The sequence below is a fragment of the Artemia sp. Qi Xiang Cuo genome, chromosome 4 (assembly GCF_049724085.1).
Source record: "Artemia sp. Qi Xiang Cuo chromosome 4, ASM4972408v1, whole genome shotgun sequence".
In the NCBI taxonomy this organism is placed as follows: domain Eukaryota; kingdom Metazoa; phylum Arthropoda; class Branchiopoda; order Anostraca; family Artemiidae; genus Artemia; species Artemia sp. Qi Xiang Cuo.
The window spans coordinates 83,698,899-83,724,954 of record NC_142797.1 but is presented as its reverse complement, the minus strand read 5'-3'; the positions used below and the strand labels follow the sequence as shown (position 1 = coordinate 83,724,954).

Below are 26,056 nucleotides of genomic sequence, written 5' to 3'. Positions count from 1 at the left end.
CCCTCGCTCCTAAGCTTCTAACGCAAAAAAAAACACACAAATATGCACATATCTGTGGTCTTTCTTCTGAAAGAAAATCCACAGTTCTACATTTTTGTAGATAGGAGCTTGAAACCTCTGCCACACAGTTCTCTGACATACCGAATGTGATGGTGTGATTTTTATCAAAATCAATTACCTTTTTACGGATGTTTTTCCCCTTTTTTTGACAATCAGGCAAATTTTCTCAGACTCTTAGTAGCTGTTAATATACAACTTTATAGTTAATGAATTGTTAATGAATAGTTATGAATAGTTAATGAATAATAATGAATAATGAATAGTTAATGAATTAACGATTCTTTTGATGGACTAATTGTTATAAAAAACTCCCTTTTTAGAGTTTTAGGTTACTATTAGGACGCGTCACTCCTTACTTGCAATTCATTGCCACGAACTGTTTATTTCGAACGATTCGATTTATGGAATTCAATTTTAGTGTTGCCATGGGAATTTAATTCGAGTAAGTCCAACTTACCCTCACCAAAATCTATGGTTGTACAATTTTAAGTATTACCTTATGCGATCAATGACAAATGCTACATGTAGAGTATAAATAAGCGGTTGTTTTTTTTTATAGAGAAAATTTAATTATTCTCATTGTGTGTCGAAAAGTGTAAAATTTTATTTTAAGTATTTTCCAACTTCTGATGATGATGGCGATTAAAGGTGGCCTAGTTCATACCAATTGCCTAGTAGCTCAGAGTGTGTAATAGATTGTTCATTTAATATGAATAATCGCAGTGGCCAACTTGCCAGCAAGTCGTGTGGACATTGTCGGTCACAAAACATAGAAACATTTTTTGGTCTCCAATTGCCTTCAAATAGCTCAGAGAACTGATAGACTACTCGAATTACCCTAACTCTATGCCTGTCTACTATAGTTCTACGCTAGGATGGATGATAGACTATCATCAAGAAGGGAAAAGAATCATTTTTATACAACTCTGAAAAAGTTATGCCAGCTTCATCTCTCACAGAGACTATCTGTCATGGCTTTAATCTAATTTGCCATGGTTCAAATTTAATTCAAAGTCAACGTTTATAATTCAAAAATCAGTGGGTTGATTCCCCTATCTTTGTTGGATTTCCTCTAATTAGCCATGATTCAAATATAATTCAAAGTCAACGTTGATAATTAAAAAATCAGTGGGTTGATTCCCCTATCTTTGTTGGATTTCCTCTAATTAGCCATGGTTCAAATATAATTCCAAGTCAACGTTTATCATTCATAAATCAGTGGGTTGAGTCCCCTATCTTTGTTGGATTTCCTCTTATTAGCCATGATTCAAATATAATTCATAGTCAACGTTGATGATTAAAAAATCAGTGGGTTGATTCCCCTATCTTTGTTGGATTTACTCTAATTAGCCATGATTCAAATATAATTCAAAGTCAACGTTGATAATTCAAAAATCAGTGGGTTGATTCCCCTATCTTTGTTGGATTTCCTCTAATTAGCCATGATTCAAATTTAATTCAAAGTCAACGTTTATAATTCAAAAATCAGTGGGTTGATTCCCCTATCTTTGTTGGATTTCCTCTAATTAGCCATGATTCAAATATAATTCAAAGTCAACGTTGATTATTAAAAAATCAGTGGGTTGATTCCCCTATCTTTGTTGGATTTCCTCTAATTAGCCATGATTCAAATTTAATTCAAAGTCAACGTTTATAATTCAAAAATCAGTGGGTTGATTCCCCTATCTTTGTTGGATTTCCTCTAATTAGCCATGATTCAAATATAAGTCAAAGTCAACGTTGATAATTCAAAAATCAGTGGGTTGATTCCCCTATCTTTGTTGGATTTCCTCTAATTAGCCATGATTCAAATTTAATTCAAAGTCAACGTTGATAATTCAAAAATCAGTGGGTTGTTTCCCATCTCTGTCTTGGCTCTACTCTAATTAGTCATAATTCAAATATAATTTAAACTCAGGGTGATAATTAAAAAATCAGTGGATTGATTTCCCTATTTGTCTTAGCTGTACTCTAATTAGCCATGATTCAAATAAAATTCAAAGCCAATGTTGATAATTCAAAAATCAGTGGATTGATTCCCCTATCTGTCTTGGCTTTCCTCTAATTAGCCATGATTCAAATATAATTCAAACTCGACGTTGATAATTCAAAAATCAGTGGATTGATTCCCCTATCTTTGTTGGATTTCCTCTAATTAGCCATGATTCAAATTTAATTCAAAGTCAACGTTTATAATTCAAAAATCAGTGGGTTGATTCCCCTATCTTTGTTGGATTTCCTCTAATTAGCCATGATTCAAATATAATTCAAAGTCAACGTTGATAATTCAAAAATCAGTGGGTTGATTCCCCTATCTTTGTTGGATTTCCTCTAATTAGCCATGATTCAAATTTAATTCAAAGTCAACGTTTATAATTCAAAAATCAGTGGGTTGATTCCCCTATCTTTGTTGGATTTCCTATAATTAGCCATGATTCAAATATAATTCAAAGTCAACGTTTATAATTCAAAAATCAGTGGGTTGATTCCCCTATCTTTGTTGGATTTCCTCTAATTAGCCATGATTCAAATATAATTCAAAGTCAACGTTTATAATTCAAAAATCAGTGGGTTGATTCCCCTATCTTTGTTGGATTTCCTCTAATTAGCCATGATTCAAATATAATTCAAAGTCAACGTTGATAATTCAAAAATCAGTGGGTTGATTCCCCTATCTTTGTTGGATTTCCTCTACTTAGCCATGATTCAAATATAATTCAAAGTCAACGTTTATAATTCAAAAATCAGTGGGTTGATTCCCCTATCTTTGTTGGATTTCCTCTAATTAGCCATGATTCAAATATAATTCAAAGTCAACGTTGATGATTAAAAAATCAGTGGGTTGATTCCCCTATCTTTGTTGGATTTACTCTAATTAGCCATGATTCAAATATAATTCAAAGTCAACGTTTATAATTCAAAAATCAGTGGGTTGATTCCCCTATCTTTGTTGGATTTCCTCTAATTAGCCATGATTCAAATATAATTCAAAGTCAACGTTGATAATTCAAAAATCAGTGGGTTGATTCCTCTATCTTTGTTGGATTTCCTCTAATTAGCCATGATTCAAATTTAATTCAAAGTCAACGTTTATAATTCAAAAATCAGTGGGTTGATTCCCCTATCTTTGTTGGTTTTCCTCTAATTAGCCATGATTCAAATATAATTCAAAGTCAACGTTGATAATTCAAAAATCAGTGGGTTGATTCCCCTATCTTTGTTGGATTTCCTCTAATTAGCCATGATTCAAATATAATTCAAAGTCAACGGTGATAATTCAAAAATCAGTGGGTTGATTCCCCTATCTGTCTTAGCTTTACTCTAATTAGCCATGATTCAAATATAATTCATAGTCAACGTTGATGATTAAAAAATCAGTGGGTTGATTCCCCTATCTTTGTTGGATTTCCTCTAATTAGCCATGATTCAAATTTAATTCAAAGTCAACGTTTATAATTGAAAAATCAGTGGGTTGATTCCCCTATCTTTGTTGGATTTCCTCTAATTAGCCATGATTCAAATTTAATTCAAAGTCAACGTTTATAATTCAAAAATCAGTGGGTTGATTCCCCTATCTTTGTTGGATTTCCTCTAATTAGCCATGATTCAAATTTAATTCAAAGTCAACGTTTATAATTCAAAAATCAGTGGGTTGATTCCCCTATCTTTGTTGGATTTCCTCTAATTAGCCATGATTCAAATATAATTCAAAGTCAACGTTGATAATTCAAAAATCAGTGGGTTGATTCCCCTATCTTTGTTGGATTTCCTCTAATTAGCCATGATTCAAATTTAATTCAAAGTCAACGTTTATAATTCAAAAATCAGTGGGTTGATTCCCCTATCTTTGTTGGATTTCCTCTAATTAGCCATGATTCAAATTTAATTCAAAGTCAACGTTTATAATTCAAAAATCAGTGGGTTGATTCCCCTATCTTTGTTGGATTTCATCTAATTAGCCATGATTCAAATATAATTCAAAGTCAACGTTGATAATTCAAAAATCAGTGGGTTGATTCCCCTATCTTTGTTGGATTTCCTCTAATTAGCCATGATTCAAATTTAATTCAAAGTCAACGTTTATAATTCAAAAATCAGTGGGTTGATTCCCCTATCTTTGTTGGATTTCCTCTAATTAGCCATGATTCAAATATAATTCAAAGTCAACGTTTATAATTCAAAAATCAGTGGGTTGATTCCCCTATCTTTGTTGGATTTCCTCTAATTAGCCATGATTCAAATATAATTCAAAGTCAACGTTGATAATTCAAAAATCAGTGGGTTGATTCCCCTATCTTTGTTGTATTTCCTCTAATTAGCCATGATTCAAATTTAATTCAAAGTCAACGTTTATAATTCAAAAATCATTGGGTTGATTCCCCTATCTTTGTTGGATTTCCTCTAATTAGCCATGATTCAAATATAATTCAAAGTCAACGTTGATTATTAAAAAATCAGTGGGTTGATTCCCCTATCTTTGTTGGATTTCCTCTAATTAGCCATGATTCAAATGAAATTCAAAGTCAACGTTTATAATTCAAAAATCAGTGGGTTGATTCCCCTATCTTTGTTGGATTTCCTCTAATTAGCCATGATTCAAATATAATTCAAAGTCAACGTTGATAATTCAAAAATCAGTGGGTTGATTCCCCTATCTTTGTTGGATTTCCTCTAATTAGCCATGATTCAAATTTAATTCAAAGTCAACGTTTATAATTCAAAAATCAGTGGGTTGATTCCCCTATTTGTCTTAGATTTACTCTAATTAGCCATGATTCAAACATAATTCATAGTCAACGTTGATGATTAAAAAATCAGTGGGTTGATTCCCCTATCTTTGTTGGATTTCCTCTAATTAGCCATGATTCAAATATAATTCAAAGTCAACGTTGATAATTCAAAAATCAGTGGGTTGTTTCCCATCTCTGTCTTGGCTCTACTCTAATTAGTCATAATTCAAATATAATTCAAAGTCAGGGTTATAATTCAAAAATCAGTGAGTTGATTCCCCTATCTGTCTTAGCTTTACTCTAATTAGCCATGATTCAAACAAAATTCATAGTCAACGTTGATGATTAAAAAATCAGTGGGTTGATTCCCCTATCTGTGTTGGATTTACTCTAATTAGCCATGATTCAAATATAATTCAAAGTCAACGTTGATTATTCAAAAATCAGTGGGTTGATTCCCCTATCTGTCTTGGATTTCCTCTAATTAGCCATGATTCAAATATAATTCAAAGTCAACGTTTATAATTCAAAAATCAGTGGGTTGATTCCCCTATCTTTGTTGGATTTCCTCTAATTAGCCATGATTCAAATATAATTCAAAGTCAACGTTGATAATTAAAAAATCAGTGGGTTGTTTCCCATCTCTGTCTTAGCTCTACTCTAATTAGTCATAATTCAAATATAATTCAAACACGACGTTATAATTAAAAAATCAGTGGGTTGATTCCCCTATCTTTCTTGGATTTACTCTAATTAGCCATGATTCAAATATAATTCAAAGTCAACGTTGATAATTCAAAAATCAGTGGGTTGATTCCCCTATCTTTGTTGGATTTCCTCTAATTAGCCATGATTCAAATTTAATTCAAAGTCAACGTTTATAATTCAAAAATCAGTGGGTTGATTCCCCTATCTTTGTTGGATTTCCTCTAATTAGCCATGATTCAAATTTAATTCAAAGTCAACGTTTATAATTCAAAAATCAGTGGGTTGATTTCCCTATCTTTGTTGGATTTCCTCTAATTAGCCATGATTCAAATATAATTCAAAGTCAACGTTGATTATTCAAAAATCAGTGGGTTGATTCCCCTATCTTTGTTTGATTTCCTCTAATTAGCCATGATTCAAATTTAATTCAAAGTCAACGTTGATAATTCAAAAATCAGTGGGTTGATTCCCCTATCTTTGTTGGATTTCCTCTAATTAGACATGATTCAAATTTAATTCAAAGTCAACGTTTATAATTCAAAAATCAGTGGGTTGATTACCCTATCTTTGTTGGATTTCCTCTAATTAGCCATGATTCAAATATAATTCAAAGTCAACATTGATTATTAAAAAATCAGTGGGTTGATTCCCCTATCTTTGTTGGATTTCCTCTAATTAGCCATGATTCAAATATAATTCAAAGTCAACGTTGATAATTAAAAAATCAGTGGGTTGATTCCCCTATCTGTCTTAGCTTTACTCTAATTAGCCATGATTCAAACATGATCTATACCCAATGTTGATAATTCAAAAATCAGTGGGTTGTTTCCCATCTCTGTCTTGGCTCTACTCTAATTTGCCATGGTTCAAATTTAATTCAAAGTCAACGTTTATAATTCAAAAATCAGTGGGTTGATTCCCCTATCTTTGTTGGATTTACTCTAATTAGCCATGATTCAAATATAATTCAAACTCGACGTTGATAATTCAAAAATCAGTGGATTGATTCCCCTATCTTTGTTGAATTTCCTCTAATTAGCCATGATTCAAATTTAATTCAAAGTCAACGTTGATAATTCAAAAATCAGTGGATTGATTCCCCTATCTGTCTTAGCTTTACTCTAATTAGCCATGATTCAAACATAATTCATAGTCAACGTTGATGATTAAAAAATCAGTGGGTTGATTCCCCTATCCTTGTTGGATTTCCTCTAATTAGCCATGATTCAAATATAATTCAAACTCGACGTTGATAATTCAAAAATCAGTGGGTTGATTCCCCTATCTTTGTTGGATTTCCTCTAATTAGCCATGATTCAAATTTAATTCAAAGTCAACGTTTATGATTCAAAAATCAGTGGGTTGATTCCCCTATCTTTGTTGGATTTCCTCTAATTAGTCATAATTCAAATATAATTCAAAGCCAGGGTGATAATTCAAAAATCAGTGAGTTGATTCCCCTATCTGTCTTGGCTTTACTCTAATTAGCCATGATTCAAACATAATTCATAGTCAACGTTGATGATTAAAAAATCAGTGGGTTGATTCCCCTATCTTTGTTGGATTTCCTCTAATTAGCCATGATTCAAATATAATTCAAACTCGACGTTGATTATTCAAAAATCAGTGGATTGATTCCCCTATCTTTGTTGGATTTCCTCTAATTAGCCATGATTCAAATTTAATTCAAAGTCAACGTTGATAATTCAAAAATCAGTGGGTTGATTCCCCTATCTTTGTTGGATTTCCTCTAATGAGCCATGATTCAAATTTAATTCAAAGTCAACGTTTATAATTAAAAAATCAGTGGGTTGATTCCCCTATCTGTGTTGGATTTCCTCTAATTAGCCATGATTCAAATTTAATTCAAAGTCAACGTTTATAATTCAAAAATCAGTGGGTTGATTCCCCTATCTTTGTTGGATTTCCTCTAATTAGCCATGATTCAAATATAATTCAAAGTCAACGTTGATGATTAAAAAATCAGTGGGTTGTTTCCCATCTCTGTCTTAGCTCTACTCTAATTAGTCATAATTCAAATATAATTCAAACTCAACGTTGATAATTAAAAAATCAGTGGGTTGATTCCCCTATCTTTGTTGGATTTCCTCTAATTAGCCATGATTCAAATTTAATTCAAAGTCAACGTTGATAATTCAAAAATCAGTGGGTTGATTCCACTATCTTTGTTGGATTTCCTCTAATTAGCCATGATTCAAATTTAATTCAAAGTCAACGTTTATAATTCAAAAATCAGTGGGTTGATTCCCCTATTTGTCTTAGCTTTACTCTAATTAGCCATGATTCAAACATAATTTATAGTCAACGTTGATTATTAAAAAATCAGTGGGTTGATTCCCCTATCCTTGTTTGATTTCCTCTAATTAGCCATTATTCAAATATAATTCAAACTCGACGTTGATAATTCAAAAATCAGTGGGTTGATTCCCCTATCTGTCTTAGCTTTACTCTAATTAGCCATGATTCAAATATAATTCAAACTCGACGTTGATAATTCAAAAATCAGTGGATTGATTCCCCTATCTGTCTTGGCTTTAATCTAATTTGCCATGGTTCAAATTTAATTCAAAGTCAACGTTTATAATTCAAAAATCAGTGGGTTGATTCCCCTATCTTTGTTTGATTTCCTCTAATTAGCCATGATTCAAATTTAATTCAAAGTCAACGTTGATAATTAAAAAATCAGTGGGTTGATTCCCCTATCTTTGTTGGATTTCCTCTAATTAGCCATGATTCAAATATAATTCAAAGTCAACGTTGATAATTCAAAAATCAGTGGATTGATTCCCCTATCTGTCTTGGCTTTACTCTAATTAGCCATGATTCAAACATAATTTATAGTCAACGTTGATTATTAAAAAATCAGTGGGTTGATTCCCCTATCCTTGTTGTATTTACTCTTATCAGCCATGATTCAAATATAATTCAAAGTCAACGTTGATAATTCAAAAATCAGTGGATTGATTCCCCTATCTGTCTTGGCTTTACTCTAATTAGCCATGATTCAAAAATAATTCAAACTCGACGTTGATAATTCAAAAATCAGTGGGTTGTTTCCCATCTCTGTCTTAGCTTTAATCTAATTTGCCATGGTTCAAATTTAATTCAAAGTCAACGTTGATAATGAAAAAATCAGTGGATTGATTCCCCTATCTGTCTTAGCTTTACTCTAATTAGCCATGATTCAAATATAATTCATAGTCAACGTTGATGATTAAAAAATCAGTGGGTTGATTCCCCTATCCTTGTTGGATTTCCTCTAATCAGCCATGATTCAAACATAATTCAAAGTCAACGTTGATAATTAAAAAATCAGTGGGTTGATTCCCCTATCTGTCTTATATTTACTCTAATTAGCCATGATTCAAAAATAATTCAAACTCAATGTTGATAATTCAAAAATCAGTGGGTTGTTTCCCAGCTCTGTCTTGGCTCTACTCTAATTAGTCATGATTCAAATTTAATTCAAAGTCAGGGTTATAATGCAAAAATCAGTGGGTTGATTCCCCTATTTGTGTTGGATTTACTCTAATTAGCCATGATTCAAACATAATTTATAGTCAACGTTGATGATTAAAAAATCAGTGAGTTGATTCCCCTATTTTTCTTGGATTTACTCTAATTGGCCATGGTTCAAATATAATTCAAAGTCAACGTTGATAATTCAAAAATCAGTGGGTTGTTTCCCATGTCTGTCTTAGCTCTACTCTTATCAGTCATAATTCAAATATAATTCAAAGTCAACGTTGATAATTCAAAAATCAGTGGATTGATTCCCCTATCTGTCTTGGCTTTACTCTAATTAGCCATGATTCAAATATGATCCATAGTCAACGTTGATAATTCAAAAATCAGCAGGTTGATTCCCCTATTTGTCTTGGCTTACATAATTTCGAAGACCACACTGCCTTTCCATGACGATAAATAAAAGTTCAAATAGGGATAAAATCCTTTAGTAGACAGTGATGATGATAACAGTGATAGAAATTCACAAAATACCAGATATTTCGGTCACATATACAGTGACCGTCATCAGTAGTAAAACTTAGTCTTACTACTGATAACGGTCACTGCATATGTGACCAAAATATCTGGTATTTTTGTGAATTTCTACCACTGATATCATCATCCCTCTCTATTAAAAGGATTTTATCCTTATTTGGACATGTATTTATTGTCTTGGCTTTACTCTTATCAGCCATGATTCAAATATAATTCAAAGTCAACGTTGATAATTCAAAAATCAGTGGATTGATTCCCCTATCTGTCTTGTATTTACTATAATTATACATTATTCAAACTTATTGTTTATAATTAAAAAATCAGTGTGTTTATTAACATATCTTTATTGTATATAATATAATGAGTCATAATTCAATTATAAATTAAAGTCAGGTTTATAATGCAAAAATCAGTGAGTTGATTTCCATATCTGTCTTAGCTTTACTCTAATTAGACATGATTCAAACATAATTTATAGTCAATGTTGATAATTCAAAAATCAGTGAGTTGATTCCCCGATCTGTCTTGGCTTTACTCTAATTAGCCATGATTCAAATATAATTCATAGTCAACGCTGATAATTCAAAAATCAGTAGGTTGATTCTCCTATTTTTCTTGGCTTTACTCTAATTATCGATGATTCAAATATAATTCAAAGTCAACGTTGATAATTCAAAACTCAGTGGGTTGATTCCCCTATCTATCTTGGCTTTACTCTAAAAATAAAAAAAACAAGTTTTTTTTAACTGAAAGTAAGGAACGACGTTAAAACTTAAAACGAACAGAAATTATTCCGTATATGAAGGGGGCTGTCCCCTCCTCAACGCCTCGCTCTTTACGCTAAAGTTTTTATTGTTAAAAAAATAGAGTTGTGGGAAAGTCAAACTTTAGCGTAAAGAGCGAGGCGTTGAGGAGGGGACAGCTCCATTCATATACGGAATAATTTCTGTTCGTTTTAAGTTTTAACGTCGTTCCTTACTTTCAGTTAAAAAAACTTGTTTTTTTATTTAATTTTTGAACGTTTTTGAATTAATGCAGGTTTTGATTTTGGCTAACCGTACATGAATAATTAAAACATAATTTGCATATTATATTTGGTTAAATGGCTTTTTCGAAACTTGTTTAATTTTATCTACGAACGTTTTTATTTGTAATTAATATACGTAACTTAGAATTAACTTACGTAACGAACTTCTATATTCATAAATTTTTATCACGTATATTAGGGGGTTCACTCCCTAGTCAATACCCTGCTCTTTAAACTATAGTTCGAATTTTTTTTCCAGTTCTTTAAAAATGACCTCTTAATCACAATCAGTTGATCAGTTGAAAAACTTGTTTTTTTTATTTAATTCCTGATCTTTTTCTTTAATAATGCTGGGAAATCCGGCGGCCCCTTCATAGCAATGTCCCTTCCCCCATGAAAACTTCCTTCATGGAAAGATCCTTCCATATAGCCCCCGACCCTCTCCTTCCCCCACCTACCAGAAAAAATCTCCTCTGAAAAAGTCTGTATACTTCCCAATAACCAATACTATATGTTAACATTGAGTAAAGTTCATAACTTTCAGCCCTCCCCTGGGGACTTTGGGGGATCAAGTCATCCTAAAAGACATTTTTATCATATTTTCGACCATGCTGAACAAAATGGCTATCTCAAAATTTTGATCGGGTGACTTTGGGAAAAAAATGACCGTGGGAGGGGGCCTAGTTGCCCTCCATTTTTTTTGTCACTTAAAAAGGGCACTAGAACTTTTAATTTCTGTTCCAATGAGCCCTCCCACGATATTCTAGGACCACTGGGTCGATACGATCACCCCTGGGGAAAAAACAAACAAACAAACAAACAAACAAATAAACACGCATCCGTGATCTTTCTTCTGGCAAAAAATGCAAGAATCCACATTTTTGTAGATAGGAGCTTGAAACCTCTACAGTAGGGTTCTCTGATACGCTGAATATGATGGTGTGATTTTCATTAAGGTTCTATAACTTTTAGGGGGTCTTTCCCCCTTTTTTGAAAATCAGCCAAATTTTCTCAGGCGCGTAACTTTTGATGGGTAGCTCTAAACTTGTTGAAAGTTATATATTTGAAATCAGCATTGAAATCTGATTCTTTTGATATATCTATTGGTATCAAAAACCCGTTTTCTAGAGTTTCGGTTACGGTACCATTGAGCCGGGTCGCTCCTTACTTACAGTTCGTTACCACAAACTGTTTGATTAAATTAAAAAAAACAAGCTTTTTAACTGAAAATAAGGAGCGACATTAAAATTTAAAACTAACAGAAATTATTCCGTATGATAAATGTGCTGTCCCCTCCTTAACGCCTCGGTCTTTACGCTAAAGTTAGTATTGTTTTAAAAAGTAGAAATTTGAAAAAGAGTCAAACTTCAGCGCAAAGAGCGAGGCTTTGAGGAGGGGACAGCCCCTTTCATATACGGAATAGTTTCTGCTCGTTTTAAGTTTTAATGTCTCTCCTTACTTACAGTTTAAAAAAAACTTTTTATTTTTTTATTTAATTTCTGAACGTTTTTCAAGTAATAGGCTACAGGTTCGAATTTTGCTCATCGTGCATGAAAAACTAAAACGAAACTTGCATATTAACTTGGGCAAATTTATTCCGTAAATGAAGGGTTACCCCATCCTCTATTTCTTATTCTTTGTGATAAAGCTGTTAGCACTTCTAAAAAAGCTTCCTATTTTAATTAAACGGCCCCCTTGTTTCAGTAGCCATTCTTCAAAATTGGGAGAAACAGTCAAACTTTAGCTTAAAGAGCAAGGTATTGAGGAGGGGGGGGCAATCCCTCATCATATACGGAATAATTTCTGTTTGTGTTGAGCTTTAATGTTGCTCCTTACTTTCAGTGATAAAAACTTGTTTTTTTCATTTAATTTCTGATCGTTTTTCAAATAATGCCGATAAATCTGGCTCACCCTCTTTCAAATATACTCCCCCTCATGGAAAACTCTTCCATGGAAATTTAACCCAATTTAAATTGCACCCCTCCCCCGTCAGATTCCCTACAGACAATTCCATCCTTGCTTAAAATTCCCCTCCCCGTAAAATTGCCCGCCAATAATTCAGCCTGAAAAATTCTTCTTAGCATTCTTTCATTTGAATAAGACTTAAATCTCGAATTGGTTCCTTGATCACTCAAGAAATACCCCCTTCCAGGGAAATTATTTTCCAGAAATCAAAATATGCAGAGAATAGCCCCGATCATTCTCCCGGAACATTTCGACATGTAAAACTTGGAAAAAGAATGCAAGACAAGTAAAAATAATTTCGTATAGTAATTCTGTCAAATCCCCCCGGTGTAATATTTCCCCTGAAAATTCACCCCCCCCCCCTGGAGATTTCTCTTCCCAAGGAAGATTCTCCCTATAGAAATACACCCCAGGAAAACCCCTCCACCCTCAAAACAAATGTCTGTATACTTCCCAATAAAAAATACTATACGTAAATAATGGACAAATTTCATAACTTACAGGCCCCTCCCCACGGACTGTGGGGGGTCATTTTACACCTAAAGATATAGTTATTTGATCTTTCAACTATACTGAACAAAATGGCTATCTCAAAATTTTGATAAGATAACTTTAGGAAAAAATGGGTGTGGGAGGGGGGCCAGTCACCTTCCAATATTTTTGCTCGCTTAAAAAGGACACTATAACTTTCAATTTCCGTTTGAACACACCCTCTCCCGGACTTCTATGAGCTTTACTTCAATACGATCACCCCAGAAAAAAAAACAAAATAAAAATAAATAAAAACCCATCCGCGATCTGTCTTCTGACAAAAACAACAATTTTCCACATTTTGAATATAAGAGCTTGAAACTTCTACAGTGGGATTCTCTAGTACGCTAAATATAATAGCGTGATTTTCATTCAAGATTCAGAGCTCAAGATTCCTTGAACTATAGGAGGGGTTTCCCCCCTATTTCAAAAAACAGGCAAATTTTCTCAGGCTTGTAACTTTTGATGGATAACACTAAGCTTGATGAATGTTATATATTTGGATTTAGCATAACAAGCTGTTTTTTTTATGTATCTACTGAAATTAAAATTCCGTTTTTCAGAGTTTCAGTTACTACTGAGCCGAGTCACCCCGTACTTACAGTTCATTACCACGAACTACTTGATCAGTCAGGAGAAATATGCCGAAGAGTCACCGTCTTAAACGAAAAGCGAAAATATTCTTCTTGAAAACAAAAACATATATATGCTTATTGTCTTATTGTATTTCACTGGCTTGGCAGTTGTTTTCCCATTTTTGTGAAAAAAAAGTTTTTAACAGGTTTTTATTATTGTATCTAGTCTAAATGATCTGAGAACTGATTTAAATGTCCTTTGTATCCAATGGGGAGTTTTATCCAATTGGGGAGCTGGTTTTATCCAATGGGGAAGTTTGCAGAGGCATAGTTACGTCATTTAGGGTAAGGGAATACGATCATGATTGGAGCAAAAGCATTCGCTGCCTCTACTTGCTATACTTTTTAAACAAATCTTTACGAGCTATATACCTAAACAAAGTCGTACTATTCAGGAGCACAAGGTAAATTATAACAGATTTTTTGCCATTTAAATCTTAAAAACAGTTTCTAGGAAAAGCTTCGAGACTTTATTTGTATGAAGTGAAGTCATCATGCTTTTTATCATACACGACAACAACCAGCTCAATGCGCACCTGTGTTACTACTTGTTTCAATAAGACCAACTTTAGCATATCATTTCCAATTTTTTCGTAGATTTCTGCATAATAAGTTTTAGCAAATTTGTTCTTGTTTAAATCCTAAAAGAAAAGTTTCCTCGAAGAGCTAAATCTTATTTGCGCCTTTTCTATAAAACGAAGTTTACTAAAGTCTCTTACTGTCAAATTAATTTGGAAAGGATTTTTCCGCAGACGAAATTTTTCAAACAAAAGTAAAGAGCTACATTAAACCAAAGCCAAGCACAAATAAAGTCAGATGATAATTCAAACTTAAAAAAAAGAAATCATAATCAATAAACAAAAGAGACGAATATGAACAGAAGTTACTATGAATAATCTAGTCAGACTTAAAACGAACATAAATCACCAGAAGAAGGAGTACGGCTAAGGCCCATAAGCTTTTTAAAAACGAGAGTGTCATTTGAATTTACTGAAAACAAACTATACTTCAAACGTTTCCCCTTTTATAACGTTAATAAAGCCAAAATTGCTTAGACTTTCTGGAATGAATATTATTATATACTAGGCTGTGAATCAAAATTCTTTAATTATTTTCAATAATCGTGGTTATTCTGATGATTTATTTTTCTTTACTTGTTGATGTTATGAAAAATAAAAACTGGCTGTGATAATTTTTCTTGTTTTAAATTTGACTTGAATATTTCACACTAATTATCTGAAATTAGAAATTTTCACCAAATTTTACATATTTAACCAAGGTCTTTCGGACCCGTTTCCATTTAGCGAAAACTCGCTTATCGGAAAAATTTTCAAAATTGGAATTTGAACAGTTTCAAAAAACTCAGACTTCCCTTCTTCGATTTTGTCCTGGCCCTCCTTTGGAAAATCTATCTTCTCATGTTTTAATATCCAAGGAGCTCAGTATTCTATCAAAAGGACGTAAATGTGCAATGGCTCAGACACAGGGTTGCCACTCAGCCGGTTTTTTTGGTGCCACTTCGTGTCGCTCGCGCTCATATCAACAAGCTTTTTAAATTGAAAATATTGCCCAATCCACATGGGATCACCCCCGTGATCACCCCCGTGATATATATATATATATATATATATATATATATATATATATATATATATATATATATATATATATATATATATATATATCATATATATATATATATATATATATATATATATATATATATATATATATATATATATATATATATATATATATATATATATATATATATATATATATATATATATATATATATATATATATATATATATATATATATATATATATATATATATATATATATATATATATATATATATATATATATATATATATATATATATATATATATATATATATATAAATAATTTCTTAGACCACACTGCTTTTCCATTAAAAACAAAAAAAATTTTAAACAAGAAAAACGGGTTTTAATTTTCTATAAAGCAGTGAAATACAAAACAATTAATTAAATATAAATTATTTTTTTTTTAAACATAGCCTTGGTAATTTCCTTAATTCAAATGATTTCCAACAAATTATATCAATCTTTAAAAATTCTTTTGAACATGTTCTAAGATTATCTAGGGAAGGACTAAACCAAAAATTTTTGCAGTTAAAAGGGGAAAAACAAAAACAAAAACTATCAATGTATAAGCCTAATTATTTCCCAGGCCCTGGGGTGATTAATTTAAGCAAAAAGGAGTTAACCAAAGAACAAAAGGAAATCCTTGAATAAGGTATAAAATTTGGACTAAATCCTAAAAATGTACCGATAGAGGAAATTATTTCAAAAATTGAAACAGGGATTCATAAGTTTCCAAAAGATATAAATAATGTAGATGAGTTAAGACTAAGGGTAGTGAATATTTTAACAGATTTTGGTAGTTATCAAGAAAAAGTTAAGAACAAAGATATTAAAATTTTAAAAGTTTTCCAAACTCTGCTGTCCTGGACCTCTTGCCCGTTACTGTCTCAGATCCCAGCCCACCTCCTCTCCGTTCTGAGGTCGAAGATGCCATCCAAGCGCTGAAGACTAACAAGGCCCCTGGCCCGGACGGGATACAGGCAGAACTGCTGAAAGTCCGGTGTGAACCACTTATAGATCTTTTCCACAAGATTGTATCCGGTGCCTGGCAAAAGAGTCATTTCCCAACTTCTTGGTGCGAAGCCACAATTGTTCCACTACACCAGAAGGGGTCAAAGGCAATATGTGATAATTACCGTCCTATTAGCCTAACAAGTCAAACTGCCAAGATCTTCACCCGAATTATACTCCAACGGATCAGAGCCGTGTCATCCTTAGTCATCCAAGAATACCAAGCCCGTTTTCGCCCTGGGAGATCGACCGTTGATCAAATTTTCACTGTTCGCCAAATTTTAGAGGAATATCTGGAATTCGGTCGCGGCCTGTATCAGCTCTTCATCGACTTTAGGCAAGCATTTGACCTTATTTGGAGAAATGGCCTATGGCATATCCTCCTCCATTACGGAATCCCACGAAACCTAGTAGATCTTATCAAGGATATGTACTCAAAATTTGGGAGTCGTGTGATGACTAGTGAAGGTCTCACTGACAGTTTCCAGACTTCCGCAGGTGTCCTTCAAGGATGCCTTTTGTCTCCAGAGCTGTTCAACCTTTTCCTCACAGCAGTCTTATCCCTGGTGGAGACAACTTGTGGCGCACATATAGGGGGTGTTCAGATAGATAAGCGAGCCTACGCCGACGATATCAACGAAATGGCTGAAACACCCGAGGATCTACAAGCCGTTCTTAACGACGTCTTCGAAGCCACTAGTTCTTTTGGAATGATCATAAATGTATCAAAAACAAAGGCTATGTGCTGCTCACGAAAGCCAAAGGATACAGTTAAGCCAGACCTGAAAATTAATGGAGAGAGTATCCAGTGGGTTGACGAGTTCCCTTACCTCGGCAGTGTGATCACCAGCGACAACAGTCCATCAAAAGACATCAAAAGACGTCTCGCCCTCGCGAGTTCCAGTTTCAAGGCCCTTATGCCCATATGGCGAAGCAAGGATTTGTCTCTGCGGCTTAAGACACGACTTTTTGATACCCTGATCATCTCAATCGCAATCTACTCATGTGAAACATGGACACTGAAGGTAAATGACAACCGTCGACTTGCAGCATTTGAAACTAAGTGCCTCCGCCGCATCGGCGGGATCACTTACCTTGATAGAATCTCAAATTTCGAACTTCTCGAGCGCCTTAAGGTACAACAAACAATTCTCATGAAGATCCAGCTCCAGCAACTTCGATGGCTCGGTCACGTACAACGGATGAGTCGGTCCCGTCTCCCAAAAATCACCTTCGAAGGCCAAATTCACGGTTCTCGTCCTCGTGGTCGTCCCCAAAAAGGTGGAAGGAAAACTTTGCACCTCACCGCCTCTCGGACCTTCTTCGCCTAGCAAAAGACCGTGAAGCATACAGAAGGCACATCCACGCCGTTACGAAGAAAGAGGCCCCAAGACGACCTTCAAGGACGGATGGGACTTAAGTAAGTAAAGTAAGATTCTCTAATAATAACGAAAGCGGATAAAAGCAATACAGTAGTAATCCTAAAAAAAGATGATTATGATAGTAAAATAGAAACAATTCTAAGTGATACTTCAACATATAAAAAACTTAACTCGGACCCAACTGATTTGTATGTTAAAAGATTGAGAGGAGATTTAGAAGACCTTGAAACAAATGGAAGTATCACACCCCAAATGTATCACAAGTTCTTTCCAAGGGGATCAGTTTGCCCTAGAATATATGGTTTGCCAAAAATACATAAAACAGGTATCCCTTTAAGACCTATTGTTTCAACAACCAATTCACCAACGGTAAAAATCGAGAAATGAGCAGCAATGACACTTAAACCATTATTATATCTCCAAAATTCGTATATAAAAAACTCAAAATTTTAAAAGATAAACTTATAAGTGTAGAAATATCAGAAGAATCTAGATTGTTCAGTTTTGATATAAAATCCATTTATACGTATATTCCTTTTGATAAATTGTTTATTATTTTATCCAAAAGAATGGATGAATGACAAAATTAGAGAGAAGAATGACCTTCGTTAATTGAACTGGAAACAGTATTATATTTAGTCAAAATAACTAGCAGATATACTAATTATTTCACGCTTAGAGAAAATTTTCACCGTAAAATTAGGGGTTTAGTAATGGGATGGCCTTTAAGTCAGTTGTTAGCAAATATTTATGTAGAATATGTTGAAAATTTAGCTATAGAAACATATTTTTTAAAACCTAAATTTTGGGGCAGATATATGGATGATATTTTAGTTATTTGGAATTATGGGGAATCACAAATTGAAGGTTTCTTGTAACATTTAAACAATTTGGGAGGAGCATTAATTTTTACCATTGAAAAGGAAACAGAGACTAAATTACCGTTTCTAGATATTTTGATCAATATAAATAATAATGAGCTAGCATTTTCAATTTACCGTAAACCGACTAGTAACAACCGTTATTTGTCTTTCGCATCAAATCATCCGATCCAGGTAAAAAGGGGTGTGGTTATTTCTTTAGTTGATAGGGTATTAAAATTAGCATCACCAGGATACATAAGAAATGAACTAATTTTTATTAAGGATATTCTAATAGGCAATGGTTATCCGGAAAATATGATATCTCAAATAATTGAAAAAATGAAAAAAAATTTGAAGGAACCAAAAATATTAGAAGAAGATGGGTCAAATCAAGAAACACATTACATAACTTTTTCTTTTATACCAATTTTATAACAAAAATTAAGAAGAGAATTAAAAAAACATAATATAAATACAGCATTTAAATCAGGACATAATATAAGCTCGTTGTTAAATAAAGGGAAAGACAAGGTACCGAGAAATTTGCAAAAGGGAGCATACAAGATTCCATGTTCTTGTGGAAAATTTTATGTGGGAAAAACGCAACAAAATTTAGAAAATAGGCTACAACAACACAAGAATGCAATAGATTGCGCTCTAAAACAAAACAAAAAACCAGAAACGTTTGAGTCAGCTGTTGCAGAACATCTTTATAATTTTCCTCATCACAGTATTTTATTTGATCAAACAAAAATAGTAGATACGTATGTAGGACTTTTACAAAGCTTCAGGGAAATCATAGAAATAAAAAATATAATATATGGGGGTACTAGTATCAATAGAGATGAAGGGGACTTTGGGATCAATTCAATTTATAATAGTTTAATTAAAATGCAGGCAAGATATTCAATCAGTACTGATTTTAATAATATTTCTGAAACGAAAGATGACCTTGCGAACAAAGGTCAGAATGGGTTAAATGAAGAGAAAAGTAAACGAACTGCAGCTTGCAACCAAACGACTCCATTCAATTTATAATTCATAAATTGGTTGATGAACTTGTGAAATTTAATTAGGGGTTATGGGCCGGGGGGTTAGTTGACCTTTTATTGTTTTGGTCTAAGTATAGATATATTCTTCATTTTTGATAGATTTTCATTTATATACTGGGAGGAGGCGAGTTGAATCATTATAGACATTCAGTGCACGTAAGTTCTTATTTATTATATTTCAAATTATACACTGGGAGAAGGCAAATCGAATCAATATAGACATTCAGTGCAACGACGGGTTTAATTAATATTTTAGTTTTGTTTCTTGTTAATTTATATTTTTTCTTTTGTTTTTTTTTTCTTTCTCTTTAAGTGTTTAGTATGTTTTATTGTGATGTAAGTTAAGTTGTTTTTTTTTCCGTTGAGAAAGGCTCCCGGATGTGGGGCGATATATATATATATATATATATATATATATATATATATATATATATATATATATATATATATATATATATATATATATATATATATATTACAAAAACTTTACGAAAAATAAAGTTTTTTTTAAGAAAAGTAAAGGCCATATTAAACTTAAGATGAGGAGAAATAGAAGCCTACAATAACTCAAACTCAAAACGACCAGAAATTATTATAAAAGAATAAAAAAGGAGAGGAAAATAATTGGTATGGCTGTAACACTGCATATAAATTTATATAAATGTATATATAGTGGGCTGTAATAATGCAAAAGGTAAATATAACATTGGTTTAAGAATGGAAAGAAAGACAAAGAACGAATTTACAACGATAAGCAAGTTAAATTCTTTATTCTTAAATGTGTTTATTCTTTAAAGTTCAGGAAGGGTCTGCCCATTTCATACGAAAGCATTGCTTGAAAACGAAACTAGCTCTTATCTCGGCTCTCCACCAAAACATGTGATTAGCCTTTCTCAAGTCACACAGGAACTACAATTTGAGAAAATAAATATCACGACGTGAAAAAAAATGATAAACCATCCAGTGGCGGATCCAGAGAGGGACGAGGGGGTCCCCCACCTCAAATGTAGTCTAAAGTAGTGTAATTTACCTAATTAACGCAAGTTTGCATTAATTAAACTTGCTCTTAACGGAAGTTTATCGAATCAACCTATTTTGCGCCCTCCCCCCTAAAAAATCCTGGATCCGCCTCTGAAACCATCACATCTATTCCACCAGTTATTAGAACAAAAAAAACCCTCATTTTCACAAATTTCATGAACCCACCGCCCCTTTTTTAGAAATCCTACATATGCCAATCAGTTAAGTCCACTGTATATAAATAATAGTTAAATCATAATTTGTATATAAGTTAAGTCATACCTATGAGTTGGGACAGTTGCAAACCACTTGGCCGGCTCACCAAGTTTTTTTCTGCTTTCGCAACTATGAATAATACAATTTCGAACCATTTCTCATTCATTGACGCATACACACTAACCCGCTAATACATGAAGAAGTGGGAGGAGCTTTTTGTTCGCACCGAGAATAAAGAGCCAGAAATCATCTGTGGTAAACTTAGTGCTAATTGCATATACAGGGGTTCAGTGGATGTTTTTGCGTTGCTGAGTCGTTGTGTGACGTCGCCAGTGAGCTTCTCAGTCACTGGGCTTCAAGAGCTCCAGTCACGGGAATCGATGAAAAGACGCGTAAAGTTAAGCAGTCACTGGCTCAGTGACTGGTTAACATAGTTACAGCTATTAACATAGTGGGGCAAAAATTCACTCTTAGCTTTTCTTGCTCTTTTCTTCTTGGGTGTCTTCTGAGGGTTGAATTGTAGTCAACCCTCAACTATTAAAATATCAAAATTGAATTTCGACCCACTCTAGAATTGCAAACTGCTAGACTGACTTATCGTCTATGAGCCTACGAATTATTGCAACAACAAAAAATAGTTGAATTAAACAACTGAAAACAATTGAGGGCTTCTCCACCACATTGCAGTTAAATGTCTGTCTCTGTTCTCTTCATTACCAAGTATTTCGTACCGAAGATCACTGGGTGATCTTTGCTTATAAGTGAAAAGAATATAAAAATTTCTCACACTCAGATAGAGACAAACACGTTTACGTTTTTCACCGCACAGAAAGATTCGTGCATCCAATAATTGCCGCAGGCGGAGTTGAGATAAGAATCTTAACTGAAAGAAAAAGCATACCGATGCATATGTACATTGACACTTTTCCTTCCGGGTTTTTGTCTGAAAAAATTCTTTTTTGTAAAATAGTGCTACTTATCAAAAAAAGTGGCACTTTTGCTAAAAAATGTCCTATTAGTGTCAGGTGTCCCAAAAAGTTCCTTTTAAAAAAAAGTGTCAAGAGTGACATTAAAGTGTCACTGGTGGCAACCCTGCTCAGACACACGTAAATGTATAGCCCGCATGTTGAAGTTTAAAATCCAGACCTACCCAGAGAAGAAATTGTAAGGAGTATTCACAATTATAAGCCGTCTTTGTCACTTTCAACTCAATCAAAATAAAAAATTAAAATCATCCTAAACTTGAAAAAAGACAAAATAAAGTTATTAAAAGAGCGAACAAAGCAAAAACAGTTGTGATTATGGATTCTGCAGACTATAATAATAAAGTAAATGCCCTTTAAACGGATAAAAACACTTACAAAGAAATAAAAATTGATCCCATAGATAAATACACACAGCAATTGAGAAGAGAATTAGAAATTTTGAAACACAATTGACTAATTAACCCTCAAATGTACAGAGAGTTCTACCCTAAAGGTTGTTCAGCCTCTAAATTTTATGGTCTACCCAAAATTTTTATGAAAGATATTCCGTTACATCCTATCGTAGCAAGTTATAGTTCCTCAGCCACGAATATAGGAAAGTTCCTAGCCACTATTTCCAAGCCTCTTTTTAGCACACAGAAATCTTATACAAAAAAATCCGTAAATCTTGTTGACAAGTTAAAAAAAACGAGGTATAACAAGAAAAACTATCTTGTTTAGTTTTGATGCAGTTTCCGTGTACACTTCATGTGATATCCATAAATGTGCACAGGCCTTACAAAGAAAATTAGAGAAAACTCTACTTGGTCATATTATATAACCTTGGAAATTGACACAATAATGACGCTTGTTCGTCTTTACAACAAGTTCTCTTCGTATTTTAAGTTCCAATAAAAATACTTTCTTCAGATTATGGGTCTACCGATGGGCACTGTTTTGTCTCCTTATTTGGCAAATTTTTACATGGATTTCATAGAACAATCTGCTTTGAATAGTTTTCCCTTGAAACACTCTCTGGTTTAGCTTCGTTGATGATATTCTGCCTGTTTGGGAACATGGAAAGGACTCTCTAAAGTTTTTTTGGCCCATTTGAACACTTTTTTTTCGAATATTCAATTCACAATAGAACTAGAAGATTCAGGAAAGCTCCCTTTAAGGATGTTTGAATTATAAAAAATAATCCTAGCCTTGTTTTTCTATATATAGAAAGCCGACCCATAATGACCTTTATCTACATTTCTCGTCAAATCACCCTCCTTCTGTAAAAGAAGGGGAATAATATATTTAGTCGACAGGGTTCTGAAAATCTGTTCACGTAATCATGAAAAATCTGAATTAAATTATGTTAAAGATATTCTATTTTGCAATGTCTACCCAATCAACATTATTGAAAATATCATAGATAGACGATTAAAAAAAGTAAAACAGGAAAACAGGGAGCCCGTCCCCCTTGATTCAGTTACTCCGGTAATTGAAAACAAAACTTTCGCCACAATACCATGCATCACGTAGCTCAGCGACAAACTTGGAACAATTAAAAAAAAAACAATATCTCTGTTTCTTTAAAAACTGGACAAAAAGTTGAACATTTTTTTAACTCAGGAAAGGATAAAACTGCCCCTGTACTGGATAGTGGTGTTTATTAAGTCCCGTATTCATGTGGGAAATTTACATAGGTAGGACCCATCAAAAACTGGGGGAACGATTGCATGAACACAAAACTTTAATAGATAAGTCCCTGAGGTTTGAAAATAAAAATGACAACTTAAATTCTGCTTTGGCCCTCCATATTTTTGAAAATCCTGATCATTTAGTCTTTTTGAGGACGCAACTTTTATATCTACTGTAAATGGCCATCCGCAATCTTTCAGAGAGGCAATTAAGATCAAGAATAGATAAATAGAAATTTTGCTGTAAATAGAGATACAGGAGATATTTCCTTAAGCCCAATTTATAACAACTTAAAATTAAAAGATTCAATTAGTATTTTCTCCCAGTCTAATTTAAGACAAACTGTCCGTATATCTAATGAAAATCGAGGTTACGGACAGACATAATTAATCGCAAAGCTAATAATATGTGTCCAATCCAATTGGTGAATTATCTTTCATTTATTCTGATTGGTTTTGTGATTTAGTATCTTTTCTCTACTTGTAGTGTTCACTTCAAAAGGTTAGATTTTATGTTTGTTTTTTGTTGTTTTTAGCACTAAGGACGACTTAGCGGAGGTCCTTGTCGAAATATTTGCTTGTTTTTGTTTTCATAGTTTGCTACTGGCTGACAAAATCCTCGGTTTTTTTCTCATCTATTTGATTTTATATTTAATTCATTATATCTTTTCTTCTCTTTGTTTCATAGATTATGTATAGCCAGTGTGGTCTTAGAATGTATTTAAAACAAGGAATTTTTTAGAGGAGGGTTATAAGCTAATTCTTATGTAAGGGAAATATTTTTACTTACCGTAACCGAATGGAATTAATCTTGGTTCCTTTTTAACAGCTCCATCTGAGGTTAAGAACCTTTCAGGTCTAAAGTTTTCCGGGTCACCCCAGTAGCCTTTGTCCATGTGAACACTATACATTGAAAAAAGCACTGATGAACCCTGCAAATTTGAAAGAAATAATTACATGTCATTCCAAATAGATTTAGATACAGTCTTTTGATTAGTTCTCCTACAAGAACTATCAAAAATTTTCAAAGTGTGCGTATAGTATCACACGTACTGACTAGATTCCAATGAGCTTAACAAGCATGATCCCTCTTAGAAAGATTCTCACTGGAAGGTGAGGGAGATACAGGGGTAAAACCCTAAGGGGAAAACAGTCAAAGTCTTGAAAAATTCTTTTGAAGAACAATCTCAAATTTATGAAAACCATGGTACCTCCAGTGCATCCCACGGGCATCTATGGTAACGAGATATCTTAGAATAGGCAAGTATTCTTACTTTTATCCTAAAGTGTCCTTTGACTTAAAAGAAAATTGTAAAAAAAATTGTAATGACTTAAAAAAAATTGTAAAAACATTGTAATGACTTAAAAAATTGTAAAAAACATTTGATTAAAAAATTGTAATCGTAGTTAAAAGTTGCCCACCAATTTGGTGCCTCTCAAACGCACCAATACCAAGTAGTTCAAACAGCATGTACAGAGTAGTTGAAACGATAATAAGCTAGAACGAAATGTTCTGATCAGAAATTTTCCTTCCTCGGAATTGGTGCGACATCTCTGTTATAGAGTGGATAGAGCATTGTTATTCAACATCAGCCAACGTAATTAAAAATCAGTTATCATGATCAGTTTATGATCAGTTTTTATTGATGTGGTCAAAATAAGAAAAGCGTATAACTGTGGTTGAATTTCGATCAAAAATAATTTGGTTTCAATAGACTATTTTCAATAGAATATCTTTACAAAAATACCCAAAGATTTTTAGATCAGAGAGAGGTTGAAGGCTGTACATTAAATGCTCAAAAGATAACAGATTTAAAACGATATTTTGTATATAAGGTTTTCAGAAGGTTTTTTATTTTCTACAAAAATTTGAAGTTATTTAAAACATTCTAAAGAATTGGTATATTGTTTCGGTCTTTTATGTCAAATGGGCAAATACCCCCTATACTCTCTGTCCTTGTAGGTACCTATGTATATTTGAGAAAATCTTTATCTTACTATACCTTTTTGATCGTGTAACCATTCAGCTCAACGTCTTCACTTGCCTGATGTGGCGGTGTAAAAGGTGCCACATTTGACATCCTTTGACCCTCCATGATCACAGCTTCTACATATGACAGACTAAAAATAAAATAAATCATGACTTATTTTGAACTAAATATTTACACAACTTGACTTCAAACTGCAAATATAAACAATTTGTTTAATTCAAATGTCATTAAAATTTCAGATTGTAGACCAGTGTAGGATCCAACCAATGAGTCCTTAATAAACTCCACGAGAAACAACGAATGAAGACGTTTCTATTTGCAAGTTGTTTTTGCTACATTCACGGAAGACAATACCCGAGAGTACCTTCTAGACTGGGAGATATCTAGGGTCAAATGGGGCTTTGAAGTAAATGGTCAAATGGGGTCAAACGGGGCTACGAAGTAAATGGTCTTAAAAGGTGGACCACATGGTATAGGGTCAAATGGGGCTTCGAAGTAAATGGTCAAATGGGGCTTTGAAGTAAATGGTCTTAACAGGGGGAGGACATGTTATCTA

The 26,056-nt window shown here is 33.2% G+C and overlaps 1 protein-coding gene across 1 annotated transcript in view; it reads right to left on the bottom strand.

The window, feature by feature from the left end:
• The window catches only part of LOC148953540 (methyl farnesoate epoxidase-like), a 100,176-nt gene that overhangs the window by 1,737 nt on the left and 72,383 nt on the right, over positions 1-26,056 (bottom strand). The window contains exons 9-10 of the mRNA XM_089087732.1: positions 25,513-25,630; positions 24,300-24,441 (exon numbers count right to left, since the gene is read on the bottom strand). Coding sequence (XP_088943858.1) covers positions 24,300-24,441; positions 25,513-25,630 — 260 coding nt within the window. The remainder of the gene's footprint in view (positions 1-24,299; positions 24,442-25,512; positions 25,631-26,056) is intronic.